Genomic DNA, 26032 nt, shown 5'->3' on the forward strand with positions numbered 1-26032 from the left:
GAGGATGGGGACGCAGGGCAGCCCGGTCAAGAGCTACGACTACCTGCTCAAGTTCCTGCTGGTGGGCGACAGCGACGTGGGCAAGGGCGAGATCCTGGAGAGCCTGCAGGACGGCGCGGCCGAGTCCCCGTACGCCTACAGCAACGGTAAGGCCGTGGCGCGGGCGGCCCTCCGTGCAGCGAGCAGGCCTGCGGCAGCTCGCGGTGTGTTTTCCTTCTCAGCCCTGTGACCTCCGGCGAAGGCCCGAGCCCCGGGGTGGGGGGCGGGGAGCAGCTGGATCCAGAGCTCGCAGTATGCTTGGCCCTGGCCAGGTCAGATGGAGGCCTTCAGCGAGGCGAATGGCTTTGCAGTGGGCCCCTGGGTCCATCAGAGCAGAGCAGCGTGGTGGCTGTGGGCACGCGCCATCCCAGCCCCGGAGTGACAGCGCCCCAGAGGGTGCGTGAAAGTAGGTATGTTCCGGAGCCCGGATGGAGGTACCTGAGGGGGAGCGTCCAGCGGTGGGAGTCCCACCGCCACCGGGGTTCTGTGCAGTCCAGGTGGAGAAGCTGGGACAGGGGTGCCGGGTATGGCTAGGGTTTTCCCGTGACCCTGTGGCATGTGTGTGCAGATGGGGTTCCTCAAAGGCAGGCTGACCCTGTGAGACAGTTGTTACTCAGTGCTCAGGGAACCGGCACTTTGTGCTGGAAGGAGATGCCCACTTCTCAATTTCTGGTTTCGTTGTTCAAGTACACAGGTAATACACATCCCCAGCACTCCTCCCAGCTTCCATCAATTTACATCTTTCACGTAGGAAAAGAAGCAGCTAACGTGCCCAGGGGATCATTGTGGTCAGAACCTCCTCTGTGGTGGGGGCCCTGTCCCAGGCCACATGGAGGTTTTTTTGAGGGGAACCAGGAAATCTGCTGATAGCATGTCAACATCTAGTCTTTGCAAGGGCCTTTTTCTGATTTTACTTCTTCAGGTCTTTGTTCGCCACACCCTTTGTTACTTTGTTTCTTGGACTCTTGTCAGTCCTGTCTGACTGCTCTGAGCATTTGTTGTTGGCTAGGTTGTTGCCTATAGGCAGCTGACAGTGTGTGGACATGACCCTTTCATTTTAGGACTTGTCAAGGTTGTTGGATCACCTGCACTGGCTAGATGCCCTTCCTGCTGGACCAGCTTCAGCTGTAGTTGGCTGTGTTGGATTTGCACGGTGCCACCTCCTAAAGCATGTGCTCTCAGCCCCACCTTAGAGGAGATGGCTCGAAGGGCAAGAAAGGGGGGGCCCTGGATTTGTTTTTAGGTGAGGGAGAGCCTCCATTGGGGCCTCAGCAGGCCCTTTCATTGGTTATTGCCACCTCAGTAGACGCTTGGCAGTGACTGTCAGAGGTATCCTTCCTGACTTAGTGAGTGGTTGAGTTGCTTTTCCAGTGGTAGCATTTCTTCCTGGAGCCCCACTCCCGGGAGGCTGGTGATGCATGTTGAGAAGAGCGTGAGAAGGCTAGGGCTCGTCTGGGGCAGCGGTGTTTTCCTGGAACGTTCATACATGCTTCTGAGGATCAGCTCAGCCTCACCGTCAGGGACTCCAGTCGGGTGCGGCGAGCTCTCAGGGAACACAGAGCCGCTGGTTGGAGAGATGGGACCCACCTCCTGTGCTCTCTGTTGGGTCGTGGTGGCTGCCACAGTTCCTAGGACACATTGACTGAACTAGGGTCAATATTAAGTAAAACATGGTGACCTGCCTGCGACAGTGCAGTTGTCGGAGACTCACGGTGAGCTGGTCTAGGGTGAGGGCCATCTGCCGGAAGTGGTGAGGAAAGGAGCACTCACAGGTCCCTGCCATCACCCCAGCATCAAGTGGAAAAGGCAAAGTGCTGGCCTGTGTCTAGGATCCTTGAGGTTACTAAGCGTGCAGCACGAGGGGCGGCTGTGTGTGGTCAGGGCTCAGCTCGCTGACCCTGGTGGCCAGTGCTGTGTCCCTGGGGGAGTGGGCAGAGGGGAGAGCAATTGCTTCTGCTCTGGAGCCTTCCTAAGGGAGACCCTTGAGGGTTTTGGAAGCTCTGGAGCAGCTGGTTCTCATGGTTTCCCATCATGTGAATTTGTTCTTTGTAAGAGTTAATAACTTCCAGGAATTTTAAAATTTCTGATTCTCTTAAAAGGATATACATGTATTTCTTTTCTCTCTTCATTGTTAAAAGTGCTTAGCACGTTTCCAGGCTTGTTTTCTGCCTAAACTTGCGTGGTTCCTCTCACCAGGAGCAGATGACCCATGGCAGGGAAATCCCCACTTGGTGAAGGACGTGTAATCAAACTCCTTTCCTTGGGCCAACCTGATTACTTACCTGCATCGAAGTCTTGTCTAGCTCGTTCTTCAGACAGGTACATGAGTGCACATCATTCTTCCCAGCTCTGCAAACACGTGAGTCATTGAAACGGCCTTTTCTAGTGCTGACACCTGAAGCAGTGACAGCCTTATGTGACCGTGTGCCCACACCCATGGGAGCCTGCAGCAGGCTCTTGGTTTGTGGTTCGTAGGTCCCTGTAGAGCTGGAAACCTTCCTTTCGGGAGGCTTGAGTTTCCTCTTTTCTGAACACACAGCAGTGGTTTTAGAGGAGGCCTCTGTTCTGTTGGGGAGACAGCAGAACACTTTGCATAGAGGTTCTGCCCGGGCCATTCTCAGGGAAGTTACACTCCAGAGCCTAAGTGTCAAGGAGGCTTGGTTGTGAAAGTTGGCAGGAATGAGGCGCAGGTGTTTTGTGAGCAGCTTATAGTCCTGAGTAAACCCGCAGGTCTGACTCTGCACTGGGGCACTGGGAGCCCAGGGACTGTCCTGCCGTGGTGCACAGGCCTGGTCCCACTTTTCTGAGGCCAGTGAACATTCAGGGCAGTTACATGCTCTGCACCTTGGCTCCCACAAACCTTCACATTGAGGGTTGGGGGCCGGCAGGAAGATACACTGGGGTTGATATGCCTGTGTCCCGGGAGACTCAAGAGTGGATGTGAATCCATCTCCATGTCTGCTCATCTGGGGTCAGTGTGGGTGGGAGCTGCTGAGTGTACTTTGAGCCCAGGGCCTGGGGGGCGGGGAAGGTAGGAGGAGCGCAGTGTTGGTGACGGGTGTGGACAAAGCCAGGCGAGCATGAGGTGTGCTGTGAGTATCTGGGGCCTGCTGGCTGTTGGTGTGTATGGGACCAAACAAAGCCTGCTCTGCCCAGGGAGGAGCAGCCCACTTCAGCAACCCGATGGCTAGGCTGGAGCTCATCATGTCCCCCAGCTCCATGGTTTTTCACTGGACAGTTCTTTTTTTTTTAAGATTTATTTATTTGACATAGACACAGCGAGAGAGGGAGCACAAGCAGGGGGAGTGGGAGAGGGAGAAGCAGGCTTCCTGCTGAGCAGGGAGCCCAGTGCGGGGCTCGATCCCAGGACCCCGGGATCACGACCTGAGCCAAAGGCAGACGCTTAACGACTGAGCCACCCAGGCGACCCTTCACTGGACAGTTCTGAACATCTCTTCTCACCTGGCTGGAAGTTGGTTTCTATCCTTAGTGCAAACCCAAGGAGAGACTGCATCTCTAGATGCGCCACCATGCTGTTTTCCTGAGTCAGGATGGGTCTCTGGTGTCTCATCCGCTGTTTTATCCCTGGTGTTGGTGTGAGATGTATGCCCAGGAGGCATTAACTGCTGTGTGTCCTAAATGAACAAGCAGCCTGTGTGCAGTGTCTCTGTGTTGACAGAAACCTGGTGTTGGTTGCTGGGTCGTCCTTCGTCGTCCCTTTTCTTCCTCTGTGTGTGGTTGGTGCTTGTGTCTGGACTCTGCCCATTTTTCTGGGCAGTTTACTGGGATTTGCCTTTCTGTCAGATGCCAGGTTCCAAAGAGGGATGTTGGCCTGGAGTATGATGTGTGCCCAGCATGGTCACAGTGCTGGGCTCCCCCAGTTCTCTTTCCATCATCTAGGCGTCTCTGCCATCCTGTGATGGAGGCACCATCATTGTCCCATTTGGCAGATGAGAAGCTGAGGCTCAGACAAGAGAGTGCAGCTGCCGTAGGTAGCACAGGGCCTGGCGCCCGTTGTCTCCCTAGGCCCTGGCTGCCTGACCCCCTTCCCCTGGGCAGCTGGTCACTGAGTTCCTGGTTGACGCTTCTCTCCGGGCTTTGTTAGGCAGAGTATGGCTGCTGGGCACCTGGTGCTGACTGGCAGGGATGACCCTCTTCTCATCACAGACCCTCCCCGATACTGGGGCTGCCTCCTCCCTCTGCTCCGGGGCCTGGGACAGTCACTGAGGCCCATTTGTTCTCCCTTCACTGAGCTGCTCCAGCCCTGCCTGCCTCCCTCCTGGCCGAGACCAGTAGAGCAGAGCCCCGACAGCTCCCAGGGTCAGCTGCTAACCAGGGCAGCAAACCACCAGTTTCCAGAGAAGTTTCCAGCAGGCCACAGAGTGCCACACATACACCTATCTGTGCAGGGCTGGGATTCCTAGCTCCCCCTTTGCCAGAGGCACTCATCTGCTATGTGTGCCGCGTAAAGATCAGCTTAGCCCAGCCTGACGGGGTGGCAGGCCGGGAGGCGCAGACTTCTGTATCTGCTTCAGATGAAGTTAATTAGGCCGGTTGGTCATTTGAGCTGGCATGGCCTTGCCTAAGTTGTCCTAAAGTAGGTAGAATATTTAAAATTTTAAGTTCTTCCCCCAGCCTTGAGCAGTTTCCGTAAGCTCAGGCAGGTCAGAGAATATCTGCCTCAGTAGCCGGCACATGGCGTTGCAGGGCTGACCTCTCTTGCAGGGCTGCGCTGTCACTGTGACATTGCTGTGTCATGTTCCCATCAGCAAGAGTGTGGCTTGGTTGATGAAGTCAACAGAAATGTGTTTCAGGAAGGAGACCCCAACAGGGAGCCAAGGAAGTAGGCGGGAAGTGTTTTTTCGGGTACTTCCCCTCCTGTTGTACCTGAATTGTACCTGGTCTGGGACCTGTGGCCAGTGAGGAGGAGGAGCGGAAGGCAGAGGGTGGAGTTGTAGCCAGGCCTGGGGAGTGGGCAGCACCTGGTGTGGGTGTTGTGGGGTCTGGAGCCACATGGGTCAGGATGTTGCCATCTGCCATATGGAGGAAGTGGGGTAAGGTCTCCGTGTCCAGTGCCCTGGTTTGGAGCAAGGTGGCCCACGGGGCTGGGTTTGCTGCCCTGGGCATGCAGGGAAAGGAGGCTGAGAGTGGGAGACTGGGAAGACTGGGTGTATGGGGTCACCCTTCGGGTGGGAGGACATGGGCTCCTTAAATCCTTTGGGAATGAGAGTAAATACAAGCGAGCATTAGGTGTAAGGAGGTTGTTAGTTACGGTTGTGCTCTTACAGGCCCGGTAATGACCAGCGAAGTCTCATGTCCGCAGCGTGCGGTTCTCTTCTGCCAAGACTGGAGTATTGAGTGCCTTGTCGACTGTGGGTGTGCATCCTTTGGAGGGTGGGAGAGGGACAGGAAGACAGAGGTGGCCAAGTAAACCTGGCACCAGTGGGTGTGGCAGGGACCCAAGGACACGACCGGACAAGCTTTGGCCCTTTGTCTGGAACACATAAGGGGGGGCGCGATTTGTGCAGGATGGGTGGGCGGTGCTCAGAAAGATAGGGTTTCAGGGTTGTGAGGAAGGAGGGAAGGACAAGAGGGGTCTAACCAAGAAGGAGTGCAGAGGGCCTGGTGTCAGGAGGCCAACATCTCTGAGCAAGAACAGAGAATGGCAGGAGGCCTGAATCCTGGGAGCAGGCAGGGACTTCACCGATTTTGAGAAGTGTCAAGAGTACAGACATGTCTGGGCACGTGAGTTCATGTGGACCCTGGACAGAGATCTTGGCCAGGTGATAAACACACGTCTTTGAGCCCAGGAAGCCACCGGAGTGGGTCAGAACAAAGTGCTCTGGATCGGGATTGGTAGCAGTGCTGTGACGGAGACAGGCCTGCACTCCCATCTAGTAGTTTCTGGGGTCGCAAGCTGGGTCATTGCCGGTCTGCACCTTCCCAGGAGCCAAGGTAGGGCGAGTACCTGGTAATCAGGTCTGCGAGGATGGCTAGTGAGCTTAGAGATGTTATTCAGACTTGAAATGCTGTGCACAGCCTTGAGTGACTCAGGAACATGGTGACCTCTCACAGGGTGGTCTTGTCCTTCCTGGGTCTCATGTTGGCAGGAAGATGTCAGGAGCTGGGTCTGGTTTCCTTACGGCTGCAGCTTGGACAGGGAGGAGGTGTGTCCCTGAGCACAGGTCCCTCGTCTCCCTGCAGAAGCTGCTGCACTGGTCTGATCCGGGTCTCCCATGGGAGCCCGAGGTCCTGGGCACCTTCACACTCGCAGCTCTCTCAGTCCCCGGGGCTGGCAGTGATTTGATTTGGGTCCAGCAATGACCAGATCCCTGGGTAAGTGAGGACAGCTTGGTGGTCGTATCATTTTTAGGAGGATTTTCCTCATTTGAAGTCCGTTGGCCAGGGCCACACACAGAGTCCTCAGAGAGGGGGTTCTAATGAAAAACAGACGGAAAGATGTTTAACTTTGAGGATGGAACGTTCACCTGTAAACGCATGACAGGAAATCTGGCGACGCTTGGTGCTAGGAGTGCCAGGAGTGAGTCGTGCAGGAAGGGAGTCCACAGCATGTGCTCTCCAGAGCCTTAGAAATTAGGTAGGGGTCTTTCCTGGGGAATAATAGGGGACACAACTGAAGACAGTCAAGGCTTCTTTTTCTTTTTCTCTTTCTCTTTTCTTTTCTTTTTTTTTTTAAAGATTTATTTGACAGAGAGAGACAGCTAGAGAGGGAACGCAAGGAGGGGGAGTGGGAGAGGGAGAAGCAGGCTTCCGGTGGAGCAGGGAGCCCGATGAAGGGCTCGATCCCAGGACCCCGGGATCATGACCTGAGCCGAAGGCAGACGCTTAACAACTGAGCCACCCAGGCGCCCCTTTCCTTTTCTTTTTTAATAATAGAAATGAAAAGCCCAGGGGCACCTGGGTGGCTCAGTCGTTAAGCGCCTGCCTTCGGCTCAGGTCATGATCCTAGAGTCCTGGGATCGAGCCCCGCATCGGGCTCCCTGCTCTGCGGGGAGCCTGCTTCTCCCTCTCCCCCTCCCCCTGCTTGTGTTCCCTCTCTTGCTGTGTCTCTCTCTCTCAAATAAATAAATAAAATCTTTAAAAAAAAAAAAAAGAGAAATGAAAAGCCTGAAACGCCCAAGGGTCCAGAGGGGAAATACGGTATATTCATAGGGCGAGATATTATATAGCCTTTAAAAATGGTGTTTTGGGGGAATAGTGAGTATGCGGTGACATGAGGAAAGCTGGTACCTTGTTAAGCAGGCAGAGTCTGTCTAACGACATCATGTATGAGTGTGTGTGAAATGAAAGAATCGGGCAGTGAGGCACACGAAAACATTAATTGTGGGTATCTCTGAATTTGGGGGTTATGAGTAATTTTTGTGTTTTTTTTTTATGTTAAGTGTTCTGTATTTTGCCAAAATTTTTTTTTAAAGGTTTTATTTATTTATTTGAGAGAGAGAGAATGAGAGAGAGCACATGAGAGGGGGGAGGGTCAGAGGGAGAAGCAGACTCCCTGCCGAGCAGGGAGCCCGAGCGGGACTCGATCCAGGGACTCCAGGATCATGACCTGAGCCGAAGGCAGTCGCTTAACCAACTGAGCCACCCAGGCGCCCCTGTATTTTGCCAAATTTTGTACACAGAGTGTGCTTGCTCCTTATGAAAGCTTGTGCTTTGGTCTGATCTGTTGTGGTTTATTAAGGAAACCGGTCCACAGACTGCCCTAGAGCCCTCCTCCTGAAAGCCGGCATGCTAGTGTATGTGGAAAGGCATCTTGAAATGCATTAGGTAACTTCTGCTTCCTTTTCCGTCCTTCATCAGGTGGCCCCCCTCCTCCTTTCCGCAGCAACAGACTTACGTGTGCCTGTGGGTCAGATCCTGACCTGGAGAAGGACAGGAGCTCGAGTGTCCTTGTTCCCTCCATGTCTGTGTGCTCAGCATGCTAGGGGACAGGTGTTTGCACCCAGCTCCAATCTGGATTCAGAGCCCCCAAGGTCAAAAGACCTATTAATCTAAGCTCTAGGCATGTCAATATCCTGTGGGTTTACTTTTTTGAAATAAGCTTTATTGAGATAGAATTTACATATGATGAAATGGACCCATTTTGAGTGTAGAGTTCAGTGAGTCTCGACAAGTGTGTACCCATATAACCACTGCCTTAATCGGGATATGGATTGTTTCCACTTCTCCCTAAAAGTTCTGTCATGGCTCTTGGAAGTCCAGCCCCCAGCCTCCAGCCCCCAGCCCCCACTGGTGTGCTTCCTGTCACTCTAAGGTTACTTTTGCCTCTCCAGAACTTCCTGTAAATTGAGTCATGCAAGATGGTCTTTCGTGCTGTTGGTTTGTGTCGCTCGGCAGGATGTGTGTGAGACTCACTCACATGGGGCACACACCATAGCCATCTGCCCTGTTCCCGAGAAGTATTCCTTTGCACACATAAACCCCAATTTGTTTATCCATTCACCTGTCAGTACGGTTCTGGTCACTGGTCATGTCCTGATTTGGGCTGTTGTGAAGAATGCTGGTATGAACATTCTTGTACAAATCTTTAAAGTTTTTAAAAAATTTTATTTTTGGGGGGGCCCCTGGCCGGCTCAGTCCGAGGAATGTGCATCTCTTGGATCTCAGTGTCATGGGTTCGAGCCCCATGTTGGGTGTGGAGATGACTTAAATAAATAAAACTTGAAAAAAAAATTTCGTTTTGGGGCGCCTGGGTGGCTGAGTCGTTAAGCGTCTGCCTTCGGCTCAGGTCATGATCCCAGAGTCCTGGGATCGAGTCCCGCATCGGGCTCCCTGCTCGGCGGGAAGCCTGCTTCTCCCTCTCCCACTCCCCCTGCTTGTGTTCCCTCTCTTGCTGTGTCTCTTTGTCAAATAAAATCTTAAAAAATACATATATTTTAAAAAAATTAGTTTTGTGGTAAATATGCATATTATGTTGACCATTTGCAAGTGTATGATTTACTGGCATGAAACACATTCCTAACTCACAAGTCTTTGTGTGCATGTGCCTCTAGCAGTGGGGTTGCTTGGCCATGTGTGTTTTTGTCTGCTTAACTCATGAGAAATTGCCCAGCTGTGTTTTAAAGTCCTCTATCATTCTGAATTCCCACCAGCAATATGTGTGAGTTCCAGTTGCTTTACATCTCGGCCAGTGTTTGATGTTGTCAGTCTTTTTTCTTTTCTTTTTTTTAAGATTCGTTTATTTGAGAGCGAGAGAGTGAGTGAGTGAGCACAAGCAGGGGGAGGGGCAGAGAGAGAAGGAGAAGCAGGAACCCCGACATGGGACTTGATCCCAGGATCCTGGGATCGTGACCTTGTTTTCTTTTTCTTTCTTCCTTTTTTTTTTTTTAAAGATTTTATTTATTTATTTGAGAGAGACAGAGATAGCGAGAAGAGAGCATAAGCGGGGAGGAGAGGGAGAAGCAGGCTTCCCGCGGAGCAGGGAGCCCGATACGGCGCTCGATCCCAGGACCCTGGGATCATGACCTGAACCGAAGGCAGACGCTTAACTAAGACTGAGCCAGCCAGGCATGCCCCTGCCTTTTCTTTTTAATCAGCTCTCTTGAGGTATAATTTGTGTGCCCAGAGCCCGGATCCATTTAAAATTTGCAGTTCTGTGAGTGCTGACAGGTGTGCACACCTGAGAACCCATCACCACCCTCAGCCCTCATGCTCCTTGCAGACCAGCCTGTCTGCTCCCAGACCTGGCAGCTGCCAATGTTTCTGTTCCAGGCTGGTTTGTATTTCTCGAGTGTTCCTAGACGTGGAGTCACATGCGCCCTGTTTTCTGTGAGGCACGGCCGCGCGTTTGTGTGTGAGGCCCCCTCGGTGCTGTGTGGCTGTCATCTGTGCCGACTGCAGTGTCTTTATCTGTTCTTCTGCATCAGGGCTTTTGGAAAGTTTCCGTGTTTGGGTTTTTTCTGAATGGTGTTCCTACGAAAATTCTCATACTTGTTTTTGGTGCTTGTATGTGTGTGTTTCTGTTGGGGATACACTGTGGAGTGGGGTTGCTGAGTTGTAGGGTGTGTTCAGCCTTAGTAGGCACCACCAGATGGTTTTTGGACTGTCCCAGGGGGCAGGGGGTGAGCGTTCCGTTCACTTTCCTTTTATCCTGTTTCTTTTTTTTTTTTTATGATAATAGTCCCTGTCTCTTTTTTTTTTTTTTTTTCAATTTTTTTTTTTTTTTTTTTGATAATAGTCCCTGTCTCTTTTTTTTTTTTTTTTTAAAGATTTTATTTATTTATTTGAGAGAGAGAGAATGAGAGAGAGCATATGAGAGGGGTTAGGGTCAGAGGGAGAAGCAGACTCTCCGCCAAGCAGGGAGCCCGATGCAGGACTCGATCCAGGGACTCCAGGATCATGACCTGAGCCGAAGGCAGTCGCTTAACCAACTGAGCCACCCAGGCGCCCCCTTTTATCCTGTTTCTTTAGGACAGCCTTCCGTCCTAGGGGTCACCTTCTGTTGCTTAACCACCCCCAGTGGGCGGGCTTTACTTTGTACCCAGTCTGTTAATAGTGCTGCAGTAGATAACCTCCCGTTCCTTTCCCACAGCGTACTCCTTCCCTGTTCCTGCTGTAACACATTATCTTATGGTTCCGTGCTCTGGTGGTTGGGCCGTCCTTTCTGCAGGCTCTCGGGGAGGTCTGTTCCTTGCTCATGGCCTTGGCAGGCCCCCCGGGTCTCTGCTGGCTGTGAACCGGGCAGCCCCAGCTTCTAAAGATCACCCACATGCCTCGCCCGCCTTCCCTTTTCTCTGTCTTGAAAGCCAGGTCAGGCCCTTCCAGGCTTTGAGTCTCTCCTCCTTGCATCTCATCTCTGACTCAGCTAGGAAAGAGTCCCCATCTTTAAGGATTCCTGATGACCTCAGGCCCACCCAGATAACACAGGACCCTTTCCCTCTTAAGGCCCATCACCCCAGTCACACCTGCAAGGTCCCTCTGCCTTGCGGGATGCGTGTTCACAGGTTCCGGGCATTAGGGAGAGGACATCTCCAGGGACAGGTTGGGGGTGTTATTCTGCCCACCACACCGTCATGAAAAGTTCTTTGTATTTTGATTTGGGTAGATTTTTGGTGACTGGTCAGGGGAGTGTGTGTTTGCATTTCTGGTAGATACTGCTGGTCTTGGTTCTTGCTTTGGACTGAATGCTTGTGTCTGCCAGAATTCACATCTTCACACCTGACTCCCCCAGGTGATGGTCAGGGGTGGGGCCCTTGGGAAGGGACTTAGTCACGAGGGTGGAGCCTCCGGAATGGGATCAGTGCCCTTGTCAAGAGACCCAGAAAGCTCCTTGGCCCCTCCTGCTGTTTGTGACCCAGGAAGCCAGCCCTCACCAGACACGGACTCTGCTGGCACCTTGTCTCCCAACTTCCATCCTCCAGAGCCGAGAGAAGTCAGTCTGTGTTGTTTGTAAACCACCCAGTTGATGGTATTTTGGCACAACAGCCCCAAGCCGACGAAGAAATTACCACAAACTGGGCGGCTTAAAGCAGCACCCACTTCCCAGCAGTTTCTATGGGTAAGAAACGCAGTCATAGCTTAGCTGGGTCCTCACAAGGTCTCTCTCGGGCTGCAGTCAGGTGTGGGCTGCAACAGAAAGAATCCTTTTTTTTTTTAAGATTTTATTTTATTTATTTGACAGAGACACAGCCAGAGAGGGAACACAAGCAGGGGGAGTGGGAGAGGGAGAAGCAGGCTCCCCACAGAGCGGGGAGATCCCAGGACCCTGGAATCACGATCTGAGCCAAAGGCAGATGCTTAACGACTGAGCCACCCTGGCATCACAACCTTTTTTTTTTTTTTTAAGATTTATTTGAGAGAGAGTGCGTGAGTGCATGTGTGTGCCAGGAGGGAGGGGCAGTGGGAGAGAGAATCTCAAGCAGACTCCCCGCTGAGCACGGAGTTGGATCCCGTGACCCTGAGATCGTGACCTGAGCCATAATCGAGAGTCCGAAGCTCAACTGACTGAGCCCCCCAGACACCCCAGAGAATCCTTTTCAAGTTTGTGGGGCTGTTGGCGGTACCCGCCACCTCACTTCCAAGGCACACGGGGCTCTACCTAGGGCGGCTTGCTTCATAGAATCAGCAAGGTAGAGAATCTGCCAGTGGGACATCCCATGTAACATGATCACAGAGGGACATCTGTCGCCTTGGCCTCACTCCAAGGGTCAGAAGCAAGTCTTTGTTCCCACCACCCTCTGGGGGAGGGGTGTACCGTGTACCCAGGGGCGTGAGTGCCAGGAGGCAGGACCCCGTGCCCACACAGGAGTGCCTGCCACATTGCCCAGTGCCACCTCTGTGTCTACCGGGGATGTGTGGAATCCCCGTTTTATGTCCCCAAGCACGCTGTGTGGTGTGAGGCGCAGTTCCTGGGCATAGGCCTGTGCTGGGGCCTTCCCCTTGGACGAGAAGCATGAAGGCCACTCAGGTGCTTCAGGCTGCACGTGTGTGTACAGGGGGGCTGCCTGGGCCTGGGCCCGCTAGGACAACTGCTGTGTGCGTCCCAGGGCATTCTGTGCGTCCACCTGTGTCATGGGGAGCTTTTTCTGCTTCCTAGAAGATCCCAACATTCCTCTTCTGCTTCTTGTCTGTCTTTGGGGACTTGGGAGAGCTTGTTTTCCCTCCTTAGGAAGTAACCGTTAAGCAATAGCTGCCTGTCTTGGGTTTAGACGTCCTGTTGGAAGCACACGGGGTGTGCCTTGGTCGGAGAACGACTCGAGCCTTCCTTCCTGGGAGGCATGATCTGGGGGCTCCACCCGCTGTGTCGCTGTTGGAGCCTGCTGTGACCTCAGTGGGTGGCCTGCCTCGCTGTGAGGGCTTGGAGCTGGTGGTCTGCACTACCCAGGGGCACTCCCAGCCATCCCTGGATGCCGCTCCCCTATCAGGAGCCGCTGCAGTGGGGAGAGCCTGTGGGGAATGGCTTCCTCTCCCTCTTCCACTTCCAAAGGAAGACACCAGTTAGCACTTCTGTTTCTTTTTTTTTTTTTTTTTAAGATTTTATTTATTTATTTGACAGCGAGAGAGAGAGAGAGAGAGAGAGCGAGCGCGCGCACAAGCAGGGGGAGGGACAGAGGGAGAAAGAGACTCCCTGCTGAGCGGGGAGCCAGACATGGGGCTCAATCGCAGGACCCAGAGATCATGACCTGAGCTGAAATCCAGAGTAGCTGCCCAGCTGGCTCAATCGGTAGAGCATGTACCCCTTTTGATCTCCGGGTCGTGAGTTCAAGCCCCATGTTGGGCATAAAACTTATTTAAAAAAAAAAGTCCTTCTGTGGCTTTTAATCGTGTTGTAAAGTAGCTGGATAATTACACGTTGAGTGTTGCCATTTCTTCCATAAAGACTGGGACCTCAGACAGGAAGGAGGTGGTGACAGATGACCTGTCCGGGCAGGCGATGTCCTTCCTTGCCCTCTCCCTTCAGGTGGGTCTGACAGGTGTGTGGGAAATGCCCACACCCAGAGGTCCGCCTGGTTGTGTGTAGTGGTCTTCATTCTGAACAGTGGAAAATTGAACCGACAGTCTTGATTGATACAGCAAATCAAGCTGACCAGGCAGACGGCTGAAGCTGTCTGGTTCCTCTTCGTGTGTTCTCTGCCTGAGCACCGTGTCATTCCTAGTGACAGTGGGTTTTCTTGGAGGTCGGTGGTCCTGAGTCCATGCTGACAGGCGTGTGAGCTCTGGTGAAGCTCTGAAGGAGGGAGCGGAAGAGAGTGTGACTCGTAGCCTGTCCGTCTGCCGACTCCTGACGGGACAGCACATATCAGCTCCAGCCAGCAGGGTGGTTCTTGTCCAGGTCACCCTTGACAGGCTGGCCATCTGGCCGCAGATGCCCCACAGGTGACAGGCGCACCCCTGCCCAGGGTGAGAAGCCAGGGGAGATGGACGCCCACAGCTGTGCTCACACGTCCTGGTGAAGTGGGTCTCTGCGAGGAGCTCCCCTGGCACCACCAGGAAGGTGGTGACTATCAAAAACAAGAACACCAGTCAGCAGCCCATAATTACAGTGTTCCTGCTCCTCCAGCATCCGCCGGTGTTTCCCCAGGGCCGGGAGCTGCCCCCGTCGCCCTGCCTGGGCTGTGGTGCAGGGATGTGGCGTCATGTCGCTGTTGGCGGGTGCCGTCCTCAGCCATGTCAGGCCCTCTGGGGCCAGTACTTTGTAGCGTCCCCTGTACTGTCCTGAGAAGCAGTGAGTTTGATCTGCAGGTCATCCAGGCCATCCACGTGCAGAACTAGAACGTGTACACGCAGAGTATCTGTAACAGGAGGGGGAAGAGGGGCAGTGCATCCTAAATCGCTTGTGCTCCGATCCAGGTGTACTAGACGCTGACAAGATGACAGTAGAAATGTACCTGGTACAGGTGTTACTAAGGGGGAGGTGGGTTTTTTTCAAAATGGTAAAGAACTTTTGGTAAAATTCTGAACCAGCAAGACCCCCATGATTCACAAGGTGGTGGCATCCCTGCCAAATGTGGTGTGCGGATAGGGCTTGCACACTGTGCAAGATGGGTCTTCACGCAGAGTGAGGTCCGCAGGTGCTTCCTGTACAAATACCTGCCAGACGCTGGAGCTGTTTGTGGGACTCAGGACTGTTCCCTCTGGTGCACAGCAATCATGTGCACGGCAGTTCACCTGAGGTCCCTGGCCTGTGTCTCCTCAGTCTGTGACAACAACACGTGTCCCCTCACAGGGACCCTCTGTAGCTCTCCGTCCGGGTGCAGGTGTGGGACAGCCACGACGCAAGCCCCTGTTGTTCCTGAAACCGCGCTTGGTGTATAGTAGGAATGTAAACAGTAATTTGTGTCGAGTGAATTGCCACTCCCTTGAGAAACCCCGTAACACAGTAGAAAGGACATTCTTGGGAACTTGTGGCCCCATCAGGTGAGAGAGGCTGAGTGTGTGGGACGCAGGTACCGCGGGACGAAGCGCAGAGGCCTGAAGCCTGGCTGTGAGGCGCAGGCAGGACCCCATGCCCCCGGGCCCTCTGGTACTGAAGCCAGGGTGGGGGCCGAGCGGGGACACGGGAGGTCCGCTCCCTGGGAGAAGAGGGTACGGCGGAGGGCCCCGGCCGCCCCTGCTGCTGGTGCTCAGGTAGCGTCCCGTGCTGCCCAGAGGCAGCAGCTAGTTCTTTGCAGGAATAGCCCCCAGTCCAAGACGAGGGACCTCCGTACACCCCGAGGTGCCTGACAGCTCCATCGTGAGCCCCACTTGAGCAGAGTCACCTGGACTTCCTGCAGCTTCTTGGGGTCTCCGAGGGCTGGTGGACAGCCAGGCACCACACAGTGTGAGGAAAGACATCCGAGAACCTTAACAATCCGGTAATTAGTGTTGCCTGAGATACAAAGAGATACTGCGTCCAAGAACTAGGAACAGAATGTTATTTGAAAAGAGCGTTCAGAGGCCCAGAAAGAGCATTGAGAAATGAGGTTAGAAAGAGCAGCAGAATTTTTTGAAGGGTCAGAGGAGAATGGTAAAGTTGAGGACAGCTCCCGGAGCATGGAACAGAAGCACAGAGATGAGAGGACTGGCTGTTAGCTAGGAGTGGGACACATCAGCTGGGATATGGGATTGCTGGAGTCACCGAATGGGCCCTGGGCTGCACTGACACGGGAAAGACCCCCCAGAACACTGGGCAAATAACTGCTTCAAGAGCTCTCGCGTGGGAAGGGTTGGGAACCGGAGCAGCACCTGTCTCCCCGGGCACTGGTCAGCTGCCACTGGCCCCCACTGGCCTCCCAGTGCCCTGTGTCTGTCCAGAGAGTGTTCCCAGTTCTGGGGCCCGAGACTTGGCCACCCAGTATGACCCCCACCCTGCGTGTGAGCTGCTCCCATCACCTCAGGAGGCCTGGTCACCCCCACATGCACCCAGGCAGTTATCCGAGCCCCCACCAGCTGATTCTGATGGTCGTGCCCGGGCTGTCCAAGATTCCGTGTTTTGAGCAGTTTTTCAAAGAGGGGCTCAGTGTTCATGGAGTGCTGTGACTGCAGTCCTCCAGCATCGGATCTGGAGACCCAGGACTTGTCAGAGCTGCCTGAGCGGTGACGTTTAGTTGACACTATCCCTGGTGATGACACGGAGAGTCTGCTTTGCCACAGGCAGGCCTCGCTCTGTGGACTTGTGGGTCTGTATCTTCTGAGACTTTATGAAGTACACCGTACGTTTGTGTCCAGATTTGGGAGGCGGGATGAGGGGCAGGGTAGGCATGAAGGATATATTTGAAATTTTGGTGCCCATGTGAATCTGTCAGCCTGGGGCTCTCTGCCCTGTCAGGAGCTCTCGGCCGGCGGCCAGGCCGTCCGCAGCTGGGCCCCGCTGTCCACTTCCCTCAGTCCCCTCACACAGGCTGCTCAGCCTTCTGTGGGGGCCGTGAGGGCTCCTGGCAAGGCGTGGTGGGGGGCGGGCGTGGCTCCCTGCCGCCTCCGAGCTCTCCTCTGCAGCCTTCCCTGAAAGCCCTGTGGTCTGGGGAGCCCTCAGACCCAGCTGGACGGGCTGTGCAGCAGGACAGGTTGGAAATGGAGCAGACCCTTCCTTGGGATAGCTCCCAGCTCTGCATGCTCATCGGCCTGCTGTGTGCTTGGCAGGGCGTTTAGCGCCGCTGCTGGAGAGCGGAGCCTGCACCCCAAAGTCACGGCGCCATCAGGATGGTGATGAGTGCGGTGGAATGTGGGCAGACAGAGCCGCAAGGCGCCCAGCTGCATTCCGCATTCGCCACACCGCACCTCGTCTCCTGGGCCTTTGCTGGGCACACCCTCCTCCCTGCCACTCCCAGCTGGGCCTTGGGAGTCACCTCGGGGTGACTGGGCAGCACCCTTTTGCGGGGAGCCTCGGAGAGGTGCCAGGGAGTGTCCCATCCCCTAGCCCCCAGCCTGCTGGGCTGACCCACCACCTGGAGGTGATGTTGCCCAGAGCACGGGCGTCCACATCCACAGCCTTTCTGGTCACCGCCGTTTCTGTCTCGCAGGAGGTGTAGATCCAGGACCAAAAAGAGGCAAGTCCTGGGCCAGATCTGTGCTTCCTGTTTGACAGAATTACAGGAGCTCCCACCCAGGACCGAGGATGCTTGAGCGGACGCCAGTCGGGGAACATGGAACAGAAGCATAGAGATGAGAGAACTGGCTGGGGGGAGGACGGGTGGGGAGAGGCCTGAGTTTGCTTCTTCTTGCGGAGTGTTTCTTTCGCTTGAGAATACGTGCAAGAGAGCCTTCTCTCCCTTTTCTTTTAATTGTGGTAAAATACACGTTAAAAGGAAGTCTGCCCCCTTTGCCGTCCGTAGGCGCACAGCTCATTCCCGCTGTTGTGGGACCACGACCACTGTCCGTCCACAGAGCTTTTCCATCTTCCCAAACTGAAGCTCTGTCCCCATGAATCGCTGACTCCCCACCCGCCCCTGCCCCTGGTGACCTCCATCTACCTTCTGTCTCTAGGGATCTGACGGCTCGAGGGGGCTTGAGAAGCGGAATCCCACCGTATTTGTCTGCCTGCCACAGGCTTATCTCCCTGAGCACGATGCCCTCTGGGCCCACCCCTGTGGGAGCACGCGTTGGCCTGTCCTCCCCGTTAGGGCTGAACACTGGCCCACTGCATGGACAGACCACACTTTTCCCTTTGTCTGCCGATGGACACATGAGCTGCTTCCACCTTTTGGCGGCTGTGGACAGTGCGGCTGTGAGCGTGGATGTGGAAATACATCCGTAGTTGATTCCTTGCTTTCACTTCTTTTAGTTGTAAGCCGGAAGTGGAATTTCTGCATCAGATAGTAATTCTGTGTTTGAGTTTTTGAGGAGCCACCAGGCTGTTTTCCATGTGGCGGCTGCACCCTTCCCCATCCGCACCACAGTGCCCAAGGGCTCCAGCTTCTTCACACCCTCTCCAGCACCTGTGATTTTCTTTGTTTTTTTCTCTAATAACCATCTAAATGGTGTGAGTTGACATCTCATTGTGGTTTGATTTGCATTTCCCTGATGCTGAGTGGGGTTGAGCACCTTTCTATGTGCGTATTGCTCATTTGTGTATCCTCTTTGGAGAAATGTCTATTCAAGTCTTTTGCCCATTTTTAATTGGGTTGTTTTTGGTATCGAGTCGTAGGATTTCTTTCTATATTGTGGATACCAGTCTCATCAGATATGTGATTTGCAAATATTTTCTCCTGTTTTGTCGGAGAGGAAAACAGGACGTTTTCATTCTGTTAATGTCCTTTGAGGCATGGGAGCCAGGTTTTCATGCACAGCTGGGAGTTGGCCGGGCAGAAGGACAGTGAGGGTAGAGGCCCCAGTGCCAGGGTTGGGGGTGTGCCATGTGCACATGATGCGTGTGTGAACAACACCTGCATTAAAAATGCCCATTTTTGGGACACCTGGGTAGCTCAGTCAGTGAAGTGTCTGCCTTCGGCTCAGGTCATGTTCCCAGGGTCTTGGGATCGAGCCCCACATCGGGCTCCTTGCTCCGTGGGAAGCCTGCTTCTCCCCCTGCTTGTCCTAGTTTTCTCTCTCTCTCTCTCAAATAAATAAATAAAATCTTTTTAAAAAAAGACCATTGGGACGCCTGGGTGGCTCATTCAGTTACACGTCTCCCTTCAGCTCAGGTCACCACCCCAGGGTCCTGGGATCAAGTCCCGCATTGGGCTCCTAGCTCAGCGGGGAGTCTGCTTCTCCTTCTGCCTCTCCCCCTGCTTGTGCTTTTGCTCTTGCGCCCTCTCTCTCTAATAAATTAATTAATTAAATTAAAATAAATAAATTAAAAAAAACAGGGCGCCTGGGTGGTTTAGTTGGTGGAGCATGTGACTCTTGATCTCGGGACTGTGCGTTCAAGCCCCACATTGGGTCTAGAGTATGCTTTAAAAAAATGGGGCGCCTGGCTGGTTCAGTCGGTTAAGCATCCGACTCTTGGTTTCGGCTCAGGTGGTGATCTCAGGGTCGTGAGATTGAGCCCTGTGTCAGGCTCTGAGCTCAGTGCAGAGTCTGAGATTCTGTCTCCCTCTCTCTGTCCCTTCCCCTGCTGACACTCTCTCGCTCTCTCAATTAAATAAATAAAATCTTAAAATAAAAATAAAAAATAAACCTTAAAAAAAAAGCCCATTTTCAAGCCCTCTTGGAGCAAGTGTTATAAAGTCAAGAAACTGATGAGATTTTTAAGGTTTAGGAATGGAAGAGGGAAGACATAGCTTGTGGGAAGTTTCCAGATGGCCCACAGACCACTTGAAGATGTTCCATGTAAGCTAAGTGTCCCTGCTCCTACTCTTTAACTCATAAAAGAGTAAAAACAAAAACTGAAGCTAGGGCAGGTGTGGGTTTTGCAGAGAGCTCTCCAGAGAGATGGCATTTTAGAGATTACTTGCCCCTTCATCATGCTCCCAGCACGCTCCAGTTGTCAGTACCCAGGGGCTACAGTGAACCAAGAACGCAGACACCCTTAGCCTCTGGGAGGTCGATGTCAGGACCCAGACGAAGCAGGTCAGCACGGAGACGAGCCTCTTCCCTCCGCCCTGCGGCTGTCAGCACCCAGCACACACTCTCGGAGCGACACTCGGGTGGCCTGCTTGGGTTGCTGGGCTGGAGCCACGGGAAGGCACCAGGTGGGGGTGGCACGGCCCTTGGCCCTGGCACGGTGGGTCCTGGTGGGCCTTTCCCCACATGTCTCCTGCAGCTACCCTTTGCTTCCTTCCAGGAATCGACTATAAGACGACCACCATCCTGCTGGATGGACGGCGGGTCAAGCTGGAACTCTGGTGAGTCAGGCCCTGCGGGGCGAGGTGTCCGGGGCAGGGACTGCAGCACCTCAGTGTCACTGTGCGATGCCTCAAGTGAGTCAGGAGTCCTCAGAGACGGGATGGCATCCTGTTGACCCTCCCTGGAATAGCCGTTTGCACAAACCCTGTGTCCCTGTGGAACGGACTCTGATGCAGAAACCAGAAGTCTGGGCTGTTTGGTCTGATAGAGCCCAGCTCCCTTTGGCCCAGAAACACTCATTTCCACTCTGACCATGGCCCCTCTGCCCTTGCTCTTCCCTGGGCTACACATGAAGGAGCATCTTCCAGAACCTCAGCAGGAGGCGTGAATTCCCACAGTGGTGGGGTTCTCCAGCCCAGTAGGGCAAGGTTCCAAGGCACAGAGGCCCATGGAGGTCCGCCAGGGTGAGCTGTGGAGTGGGAGGGGGCAGGGGCCAGCTCCTCACAGGGATGACACTGTGCATGCTGGGGTCCCATGGGCTGCGTCCCCCAACCCCCCTGTGTTTCAGGGACACCTCGGGCCAAGGCAGGTTTTGCACCATCTTCAGGTCCTACTCCAGGGGCGCACAGGTAAGCCCAGCGACCGTGCCGGTGCCGTTCTCCAGGATGACCCCGTCCCACTGCTGTGCTGTCAGACCCCACGTGCGTGATTCTTTCGAAGCCAAGTTTGACATCTCAACACCAGGCTTCCACTGGGAGTCTAACCTTGGGTACCCTCTGTGCCCATCGGCTCCCATGACTCCTGCTGGTGGAGGTGCCACAGGAGGTGTGCTGAGACCCTTGGAGATGCTGCTCAGTCATCCAGTTCCCCGGGAAGAAGAGGTGACCTCTCTGGACTTGGATGTGCTGATGGAGGGGGCTGCCTGGGGAGGCAAGCCCGTCTCAGGGCTGGGGGCTCCAGAGTGGGCTGGCCTGGATCACTGACGAGGATAGTGGAGCCTGAGCCTTGGAGCTGCCATGGAAGGGGCTGCTGTGGGTCCTCAGCGGGGCAGGGCGGTGTGCAGGGATGTGGGCACCTGCTTGTTTCTGTCTGCATCCTCTGGGTTCCCCCCAACATACTTGTGTGCCAATTGGATCTGTATGTGGTTCGAGGCTAGAAGGAGAAGGGAAAGTAGCTGTGTGCCCAGATCTGCTCTAGACTCTCACTGCGGGGTCAGAGTGAGTGGTCTGGACGCAGGACCAGTCTTGTCTGTGCTGCAGGGCAGGCTGTGACCCCCAGCCTTCTGGAATTGCTGAGGAGACCCCTGAAGTCAGATCTGCTGTGCACCACAGGCAGGGGCCCCTGGCTGTGTGGGGTGTGGGCTCCAGGGGGGCTGCCTGTCACTCCACACACACTCTGGCTGGGGCTTGGGGGGAGCCCCACGGGCATCTGTTTTGCTTTCTGAGCAGTGATTAATGCCCAGCACCGCCCCCCCCCTCCCCCTGTGCTACTCTTTCTGCTCTATGGGACCTGGGAAGCCCGAGGGAAATTTCGTCTGTGATGGAGTCAGACTGAGTCCAAGGAGGTGTTGACAGGAACACCCAACCCAGCCCTTCCTCCAGGGTCTTCCTGAGTGGGAGCCTCTCCAGCATTCAGGGAGGGAGGAAGACCCTGAATGGGGCCTTCGTCTGCGCTCTGCTGAGGTTGGCCAGGAGCTCCTGTCCTGGGAGCTGGCACAGAGGGGTGAGCCCCGCTCCTGCAGCCGCTGGCTTGGGGACGTCACCAGTGTTCACGCCGGTGTCGACGGCGCCCTGCAGAGCTGCCATAACTGGGGTGCCACTGGGAGCAGCTGATCCTCCGTGACAAAACACAGAAGGACCTCTGGGAGTGGGGTGCCGCTTTGGGGCATTTGTCAGCAGCCCTGTCCCCACCAGGGGTGGGTTAAGTAGCAGGAACTGCCTGCAGCACCCAGAGCCCTTCAGGTGAGCGTGGGAGAGCTCAGGCACATGGAAGCACAGTCCACGGCCCCTCTTATTTAAGGAAGAGACTGCGTGTGTGATTTTTTTTTTTTAAAGATTTTATTTATTTATTTGAGAGAGAGAATGAGAGACAGCACGAGAGGGAAGAGGGCAGAGGGAGAAACAGACTCCCCGCTGAGCAGGGAGCCCGATGCGGGACTGGATCCCGGGACTCCAGGATCATGACCTGAGCCGAAGGCAGTCGCTTAACCAACTGAGCCACCCAGGCACCCTGCGTGTGTGATTTTACATACACAAGATGAGACGTTGTAAACGACCGTGTTCACTGTTGCGCACCCCGCGGTTACTGGTGAGCTCTCTTGTGCTCCTTTTGGTTTAAGTATTTTCAGTTGTGCTACGATAAACACATTACTTTTGTAATCAAGAGGAAAACGAAGAGCTGGGGCTCGCTCCCTTGGGTATGATGATTATGGGCCCCTGGCCTCAGCTGCCTGCCTGCTCTGAGTGTCAGCATGGGACAGACCACAGACACGTGCTTGTGAACAGACACTTAGGACCACGAGAGAAAGCCGGGAAGCAGCCTGGACGTTTGCCAGATGACACGTTTTGGGAAAGCAAGTCGCGTTCCCACGTCTGTTCTCAAGCGTCCAGCCTAGCCAGCTGTGTGTTGGCTGTTGCGTTTGCTTTGCTGGTTCTGGGGGTTCTTGTTGTTCTGGTTGTTCTGGGGCCGGAGGAGCCTGTGGTAGGTCTCAGGCCTGGGTGGGTGGCAGCGGGCGCCTGTCGTGCTCCCATCCCATCAGGCAGTGGCAGTGAACAGGTGCAGGGGATCTGCAGGGTGGCACCCACCTGGGTTTGCAGCAGACGGCACCCAGAGTCGTGGGGCTTCTACTTGAGTTTTGTATTTCCTGTCACTCTCCTACCCTCACTTAAGACCAGAGAGAGGCCTTGCAGGTCCCTTAGGGCCCAGGTCACAGAAGCCCCTGGCCAAGCCCTGGCTACTCTCACCTGCCCCACAACAGTGCTGTCTTGTGGCTCTTGCCATGAGTACTTTCTTTCCATGGCCCATGTTTGCTGTTGCTGGGGTCTGAGGTGGCTGCTCCTGTCCCTGGGAGGCTGGCGCTGTCGGCTGGGGTCCTCTGGAGTCCCCTGGGGTCCCCTGGGCTCAGTGCAAGGAGGGAGCTGGGGGCGGGGTGGGGGGAGGTTCTGTTTCATGGAGGCTTTGGGGTCAGCTGGATTAGCACTGGGTGGAGCATGGCTAGGCACTGGTCTGGTGAGAGAGGGTTCAGTTCCTATGAAAAGGGGTTTCCTGTGGGAAATGGTCCAGGGCTTGCAGTTACCATGAAGTGAGTGCTGACGGGGGCACCAGCATGCCACCTGTCACTGCCCAGGTGGGTGGGCATATGGGCCGGAAGCCGTTAGACAGCTGCTCCCCATTTTCTGTGCTGCTTGTGGGCGTGTAGGCAGCGGCTTTCACTCACGGTATTCTGTTCCTTGGGAGCTTTACCATACAAAATGCATTACACATGCCAAAAGTTAAATTCATGAGAAATGCACCTCTGTACCGCGGTTGGGGTGGTGGTGGCACAGGTATGTTCACATTTGTCCAAACTCATCCAACTGTTCATGCTTAAAATTTGTGCCTCTTCTGAGGGACAAGCTGTAGCTCAGAAGTAATAACCTTGGGGCGCCTGAGTGGCTCAGCCGGTTAAGCGTCGGACTCGGACTCTTTTTTTTTTTTTTTTTTAGATTTTTAATTTATTTTTTGACAGAGAGAGACAGCGAGAGAGGGGACACAAGCAGGGGGAGTGGGAGAGGGAGAAGCAGGCTCTTCGCTGAGCAGAGAGCCCGATGTGGGGCTCGATCTCAGGACCCTGGGATCACGACCTGAGCCGAAGGCAGACGCTTAACGACTGAGCCACCCAGGCGCCCCCGGACTCGGACTCGGACTCTTGGTTTTGGCTCTGGTCATGATCTCAGGGTCGTGAGATCGAGCCCTGCATCGGGCTCCTCGCTCAGCGCAGAGTCTGCTGGAGATTCTCTCCCTCTGCCCCTCCCCGCCCCCTGCACATGGTGTGTGCTCTCCTAAATCAACAAATAACCTTGATAGAATAAGGGCACCAACCCCTGGGCCGTGCAGTTCCACTTGTTTGGATTTTATCTTCTAGTGCTGGGGGCGGGGGGTGCTCTTTGAAGGTGTCGCTGATAAGATTAGGTGAAATAACCTGAGCGCCAACAGCGGTACTACCTGATGAGCCTGGCGGAAGGTGCTGGCTGCTGTGGGGCAGGGGGTCCTGGGTGGGGGCTGGGCAGCGTGCACCGTGACCCGGTCTGGGTCAGGAATAAGACAGGAACCGGTTATTCCTGGAGGGATGGGGAGGAGTTCTGTTTGTACCCTGGAGTACCCACTCATTTAAAAAGCCTGAGCACGTAGGACTTCCGTTGATGACAGAAGTATAATATAGTGAAATTTATTCGTCCCTCCTCCTTTGGAACTCACAGCTGGAACCCCTTGGGGTATTCTGGTAATGAAGAACCTGGCCTTGGTTTCTCAGCTGTCCCGCCTGTGCTTGATGCCACCTGTCCTTCCCGGCCACATGCATGATCATTTTCGGTCCCTGCTGCCTACAGTGTGACCCGTTGTGTGTCCTTCCTCCCTGTGACGGGTGTGTGTGGGGTGTCTCCTCTGTCAAGCCCCAGCCTGTCAGACTGGGGCAGCCCCAGACGGGTGGTGGTCGTTGGAGGTTGGGAGGGACAGCCAGGGGTTCCCCAGCGGCTGAGGGGTACAGCTGACACCTGATCCCAAGGGAGGAGCTTCTGCCCCCTTGCTTGAGCGCTTTAGCTTCACACAGGCTAGCAGAGCTGGAACGTGAGTCCCCGCCCGGACTTCCGGCGCGTGGCTGTGCACGGAAACTGCCCTCCGTGAGTTGTTGAGGGTGGGTATCTCCCACGCTCTGCTGTGTGCCCTGCTGTGTGCCCACGTGCACTGCTCGGTGGGTCGTCGGTGTGGTGTGCCCGTAGCTTGACTTACTCAGCAGTCCTGGGACTGCCTGTTTAGGCACAGTTCTCATGGGAACATCCTCGCTTATTTCTTGAAGGAGCGTTTCCAGGTTGGGGAGTCAGTGCCATGGCCCTCCCTGCACACCAACTGGAGGCTTTGTTCCCTGTGCCCCAAGCGGCAGGGTTCGCACCCAGCTACTCACGGGTCCCGTCCAGTCCTACTCTCCAGCGTCCCTGAAACGGGTGCCTTAGCCCTTGACTTCACGTGGGTCTGGGCCCATCTGTCCCGAAGGCTGTCCCTCCAGGCCTGGCTCTTCCTCCCCAGCGACTGTCCCTTCCCGGTCGGCACATGGTTCCGCACTGCTCAGCTTGAGGCTTTCCGGCCAGAGAGTGGGATTTTGACCTTTGTGCTTATAAGACCTAGGGGCCACGCTTTTGTCTCCCAGAATTGGAAGGACAGTTTTGAGGGGCAGGGCTCATGGTGAGATGGAGGGTGCCCTGTTTTCTTTGATCTTAGCTGCTCTGTGTGGTGTGTGACGGAGACACAGGCTGAACGCAGCCTTGCTGGGGCAGGACAGGGTGGGTCCCGAGCCTGCTTCAGTGTGGCACATAGGGGCAGAGAGAGGCAGGGGCCCGCAGCTGCACTCGCTTGGTGGAGTCCCCTCTCTGAGGCTTGTGATAGGTCCCTGAGATATCTAGGGCAGGGACGACAGGCGAGTCACGCAGGTGCACATAGCCCAGAGCTGAGCTCCAACTAATTGGTCTCTGAGGGATATGGCGGGAAAGTCCCCGTAGCAAATGCTCTGCCCAGCTGGTGGGGGCCTGCCGGAGTGACTGGCGTCCTGCTCTGCAAGTTTGGGTTGGAACACAGAGCCCCCTCCGCTCAGCCCCTGGGTGCCCCGGGCAGAGCAGGCACACTGTTGGACGGAGTGTGGGGACCTGGCTGCTGTCTGCCTGCCAGGCTTGTCCGCAGGGCCTGCCGCACCCTGTAGACCTGTGTAGACTGCCTGTGTTACTTGAGTGATTTTTAAATGATCACAGGTTAATGCGTACAGTGTGTTTACAGCAAAGAAGTTGAAAAAATGCCTATTGTCCCAGCCAAGTACCCCAGATGGGGAGGGGGCAGCATTGAGCCCACGAGATGCCCCGTTGCCATCACCCCACACAGAGGGCATCTGGGCCACACGGGCCTGGCCTCAGTGAGGAGACAGATACGGAGCTGGCCAGACGGCATGCAGAGCCGGTACCAGGGCTGCCTCTGAAACATGAGAGTCTCAAAGCCATGCATCTCCCACCTTGCTGTGTGTTAAGTAACCCCCACATGATCTACTGGAAAGCCGTCTGGCCAGAGCCGAGTGCCCTGGCCCCACCTGTTC

At 54.9% G+C, this 26032-nt stretch overlaps 1 protein-coding gene across 2 annotated transcripts in view; it reads left to right on the forward strand.

The window, feature by feature from the left end:
* Positions 1-4: 4 nt before the first annotated feature.
* RAB40C (RAB40C, member RAS oncogene family) overlaps positions 5-26032 on the forward strand; it is a 29154-nt gene continuing 3126 nt past the window's right edge. For both annotated transcript variants that reach the window (XM_044915567.1, XM_021698038.2), the window contains exons 1-3: positions 5-146; positions 19700-19760; positions 20270-20330. In XM_044915567.1, coding sequence (XP_044771502.1) covers positions 5-146; positions 19700-19760; positions 20270-20330 — 264 coding nt within the window. The remainder of the gene's footprint in view (positions 147-19699; positions 19761-20269; positions 20331-26032) is intronic.

This window comes from Neomonachus schauinslandi, chromosome 5 (assembly GCF_002201575.2).
Source record: "Neomonachus schauinslandi chromosome 5, ASM220157v2, whole genome shotgun sequence".
In the NCBI taxonomy this organism is placed as follows: domain Eukaryota; kingdom Metazoa; phylum Chordata; class Mammalia; order Carnivora; family Phocidae; genus Neomonachus; species Neomonachus schauinslandi.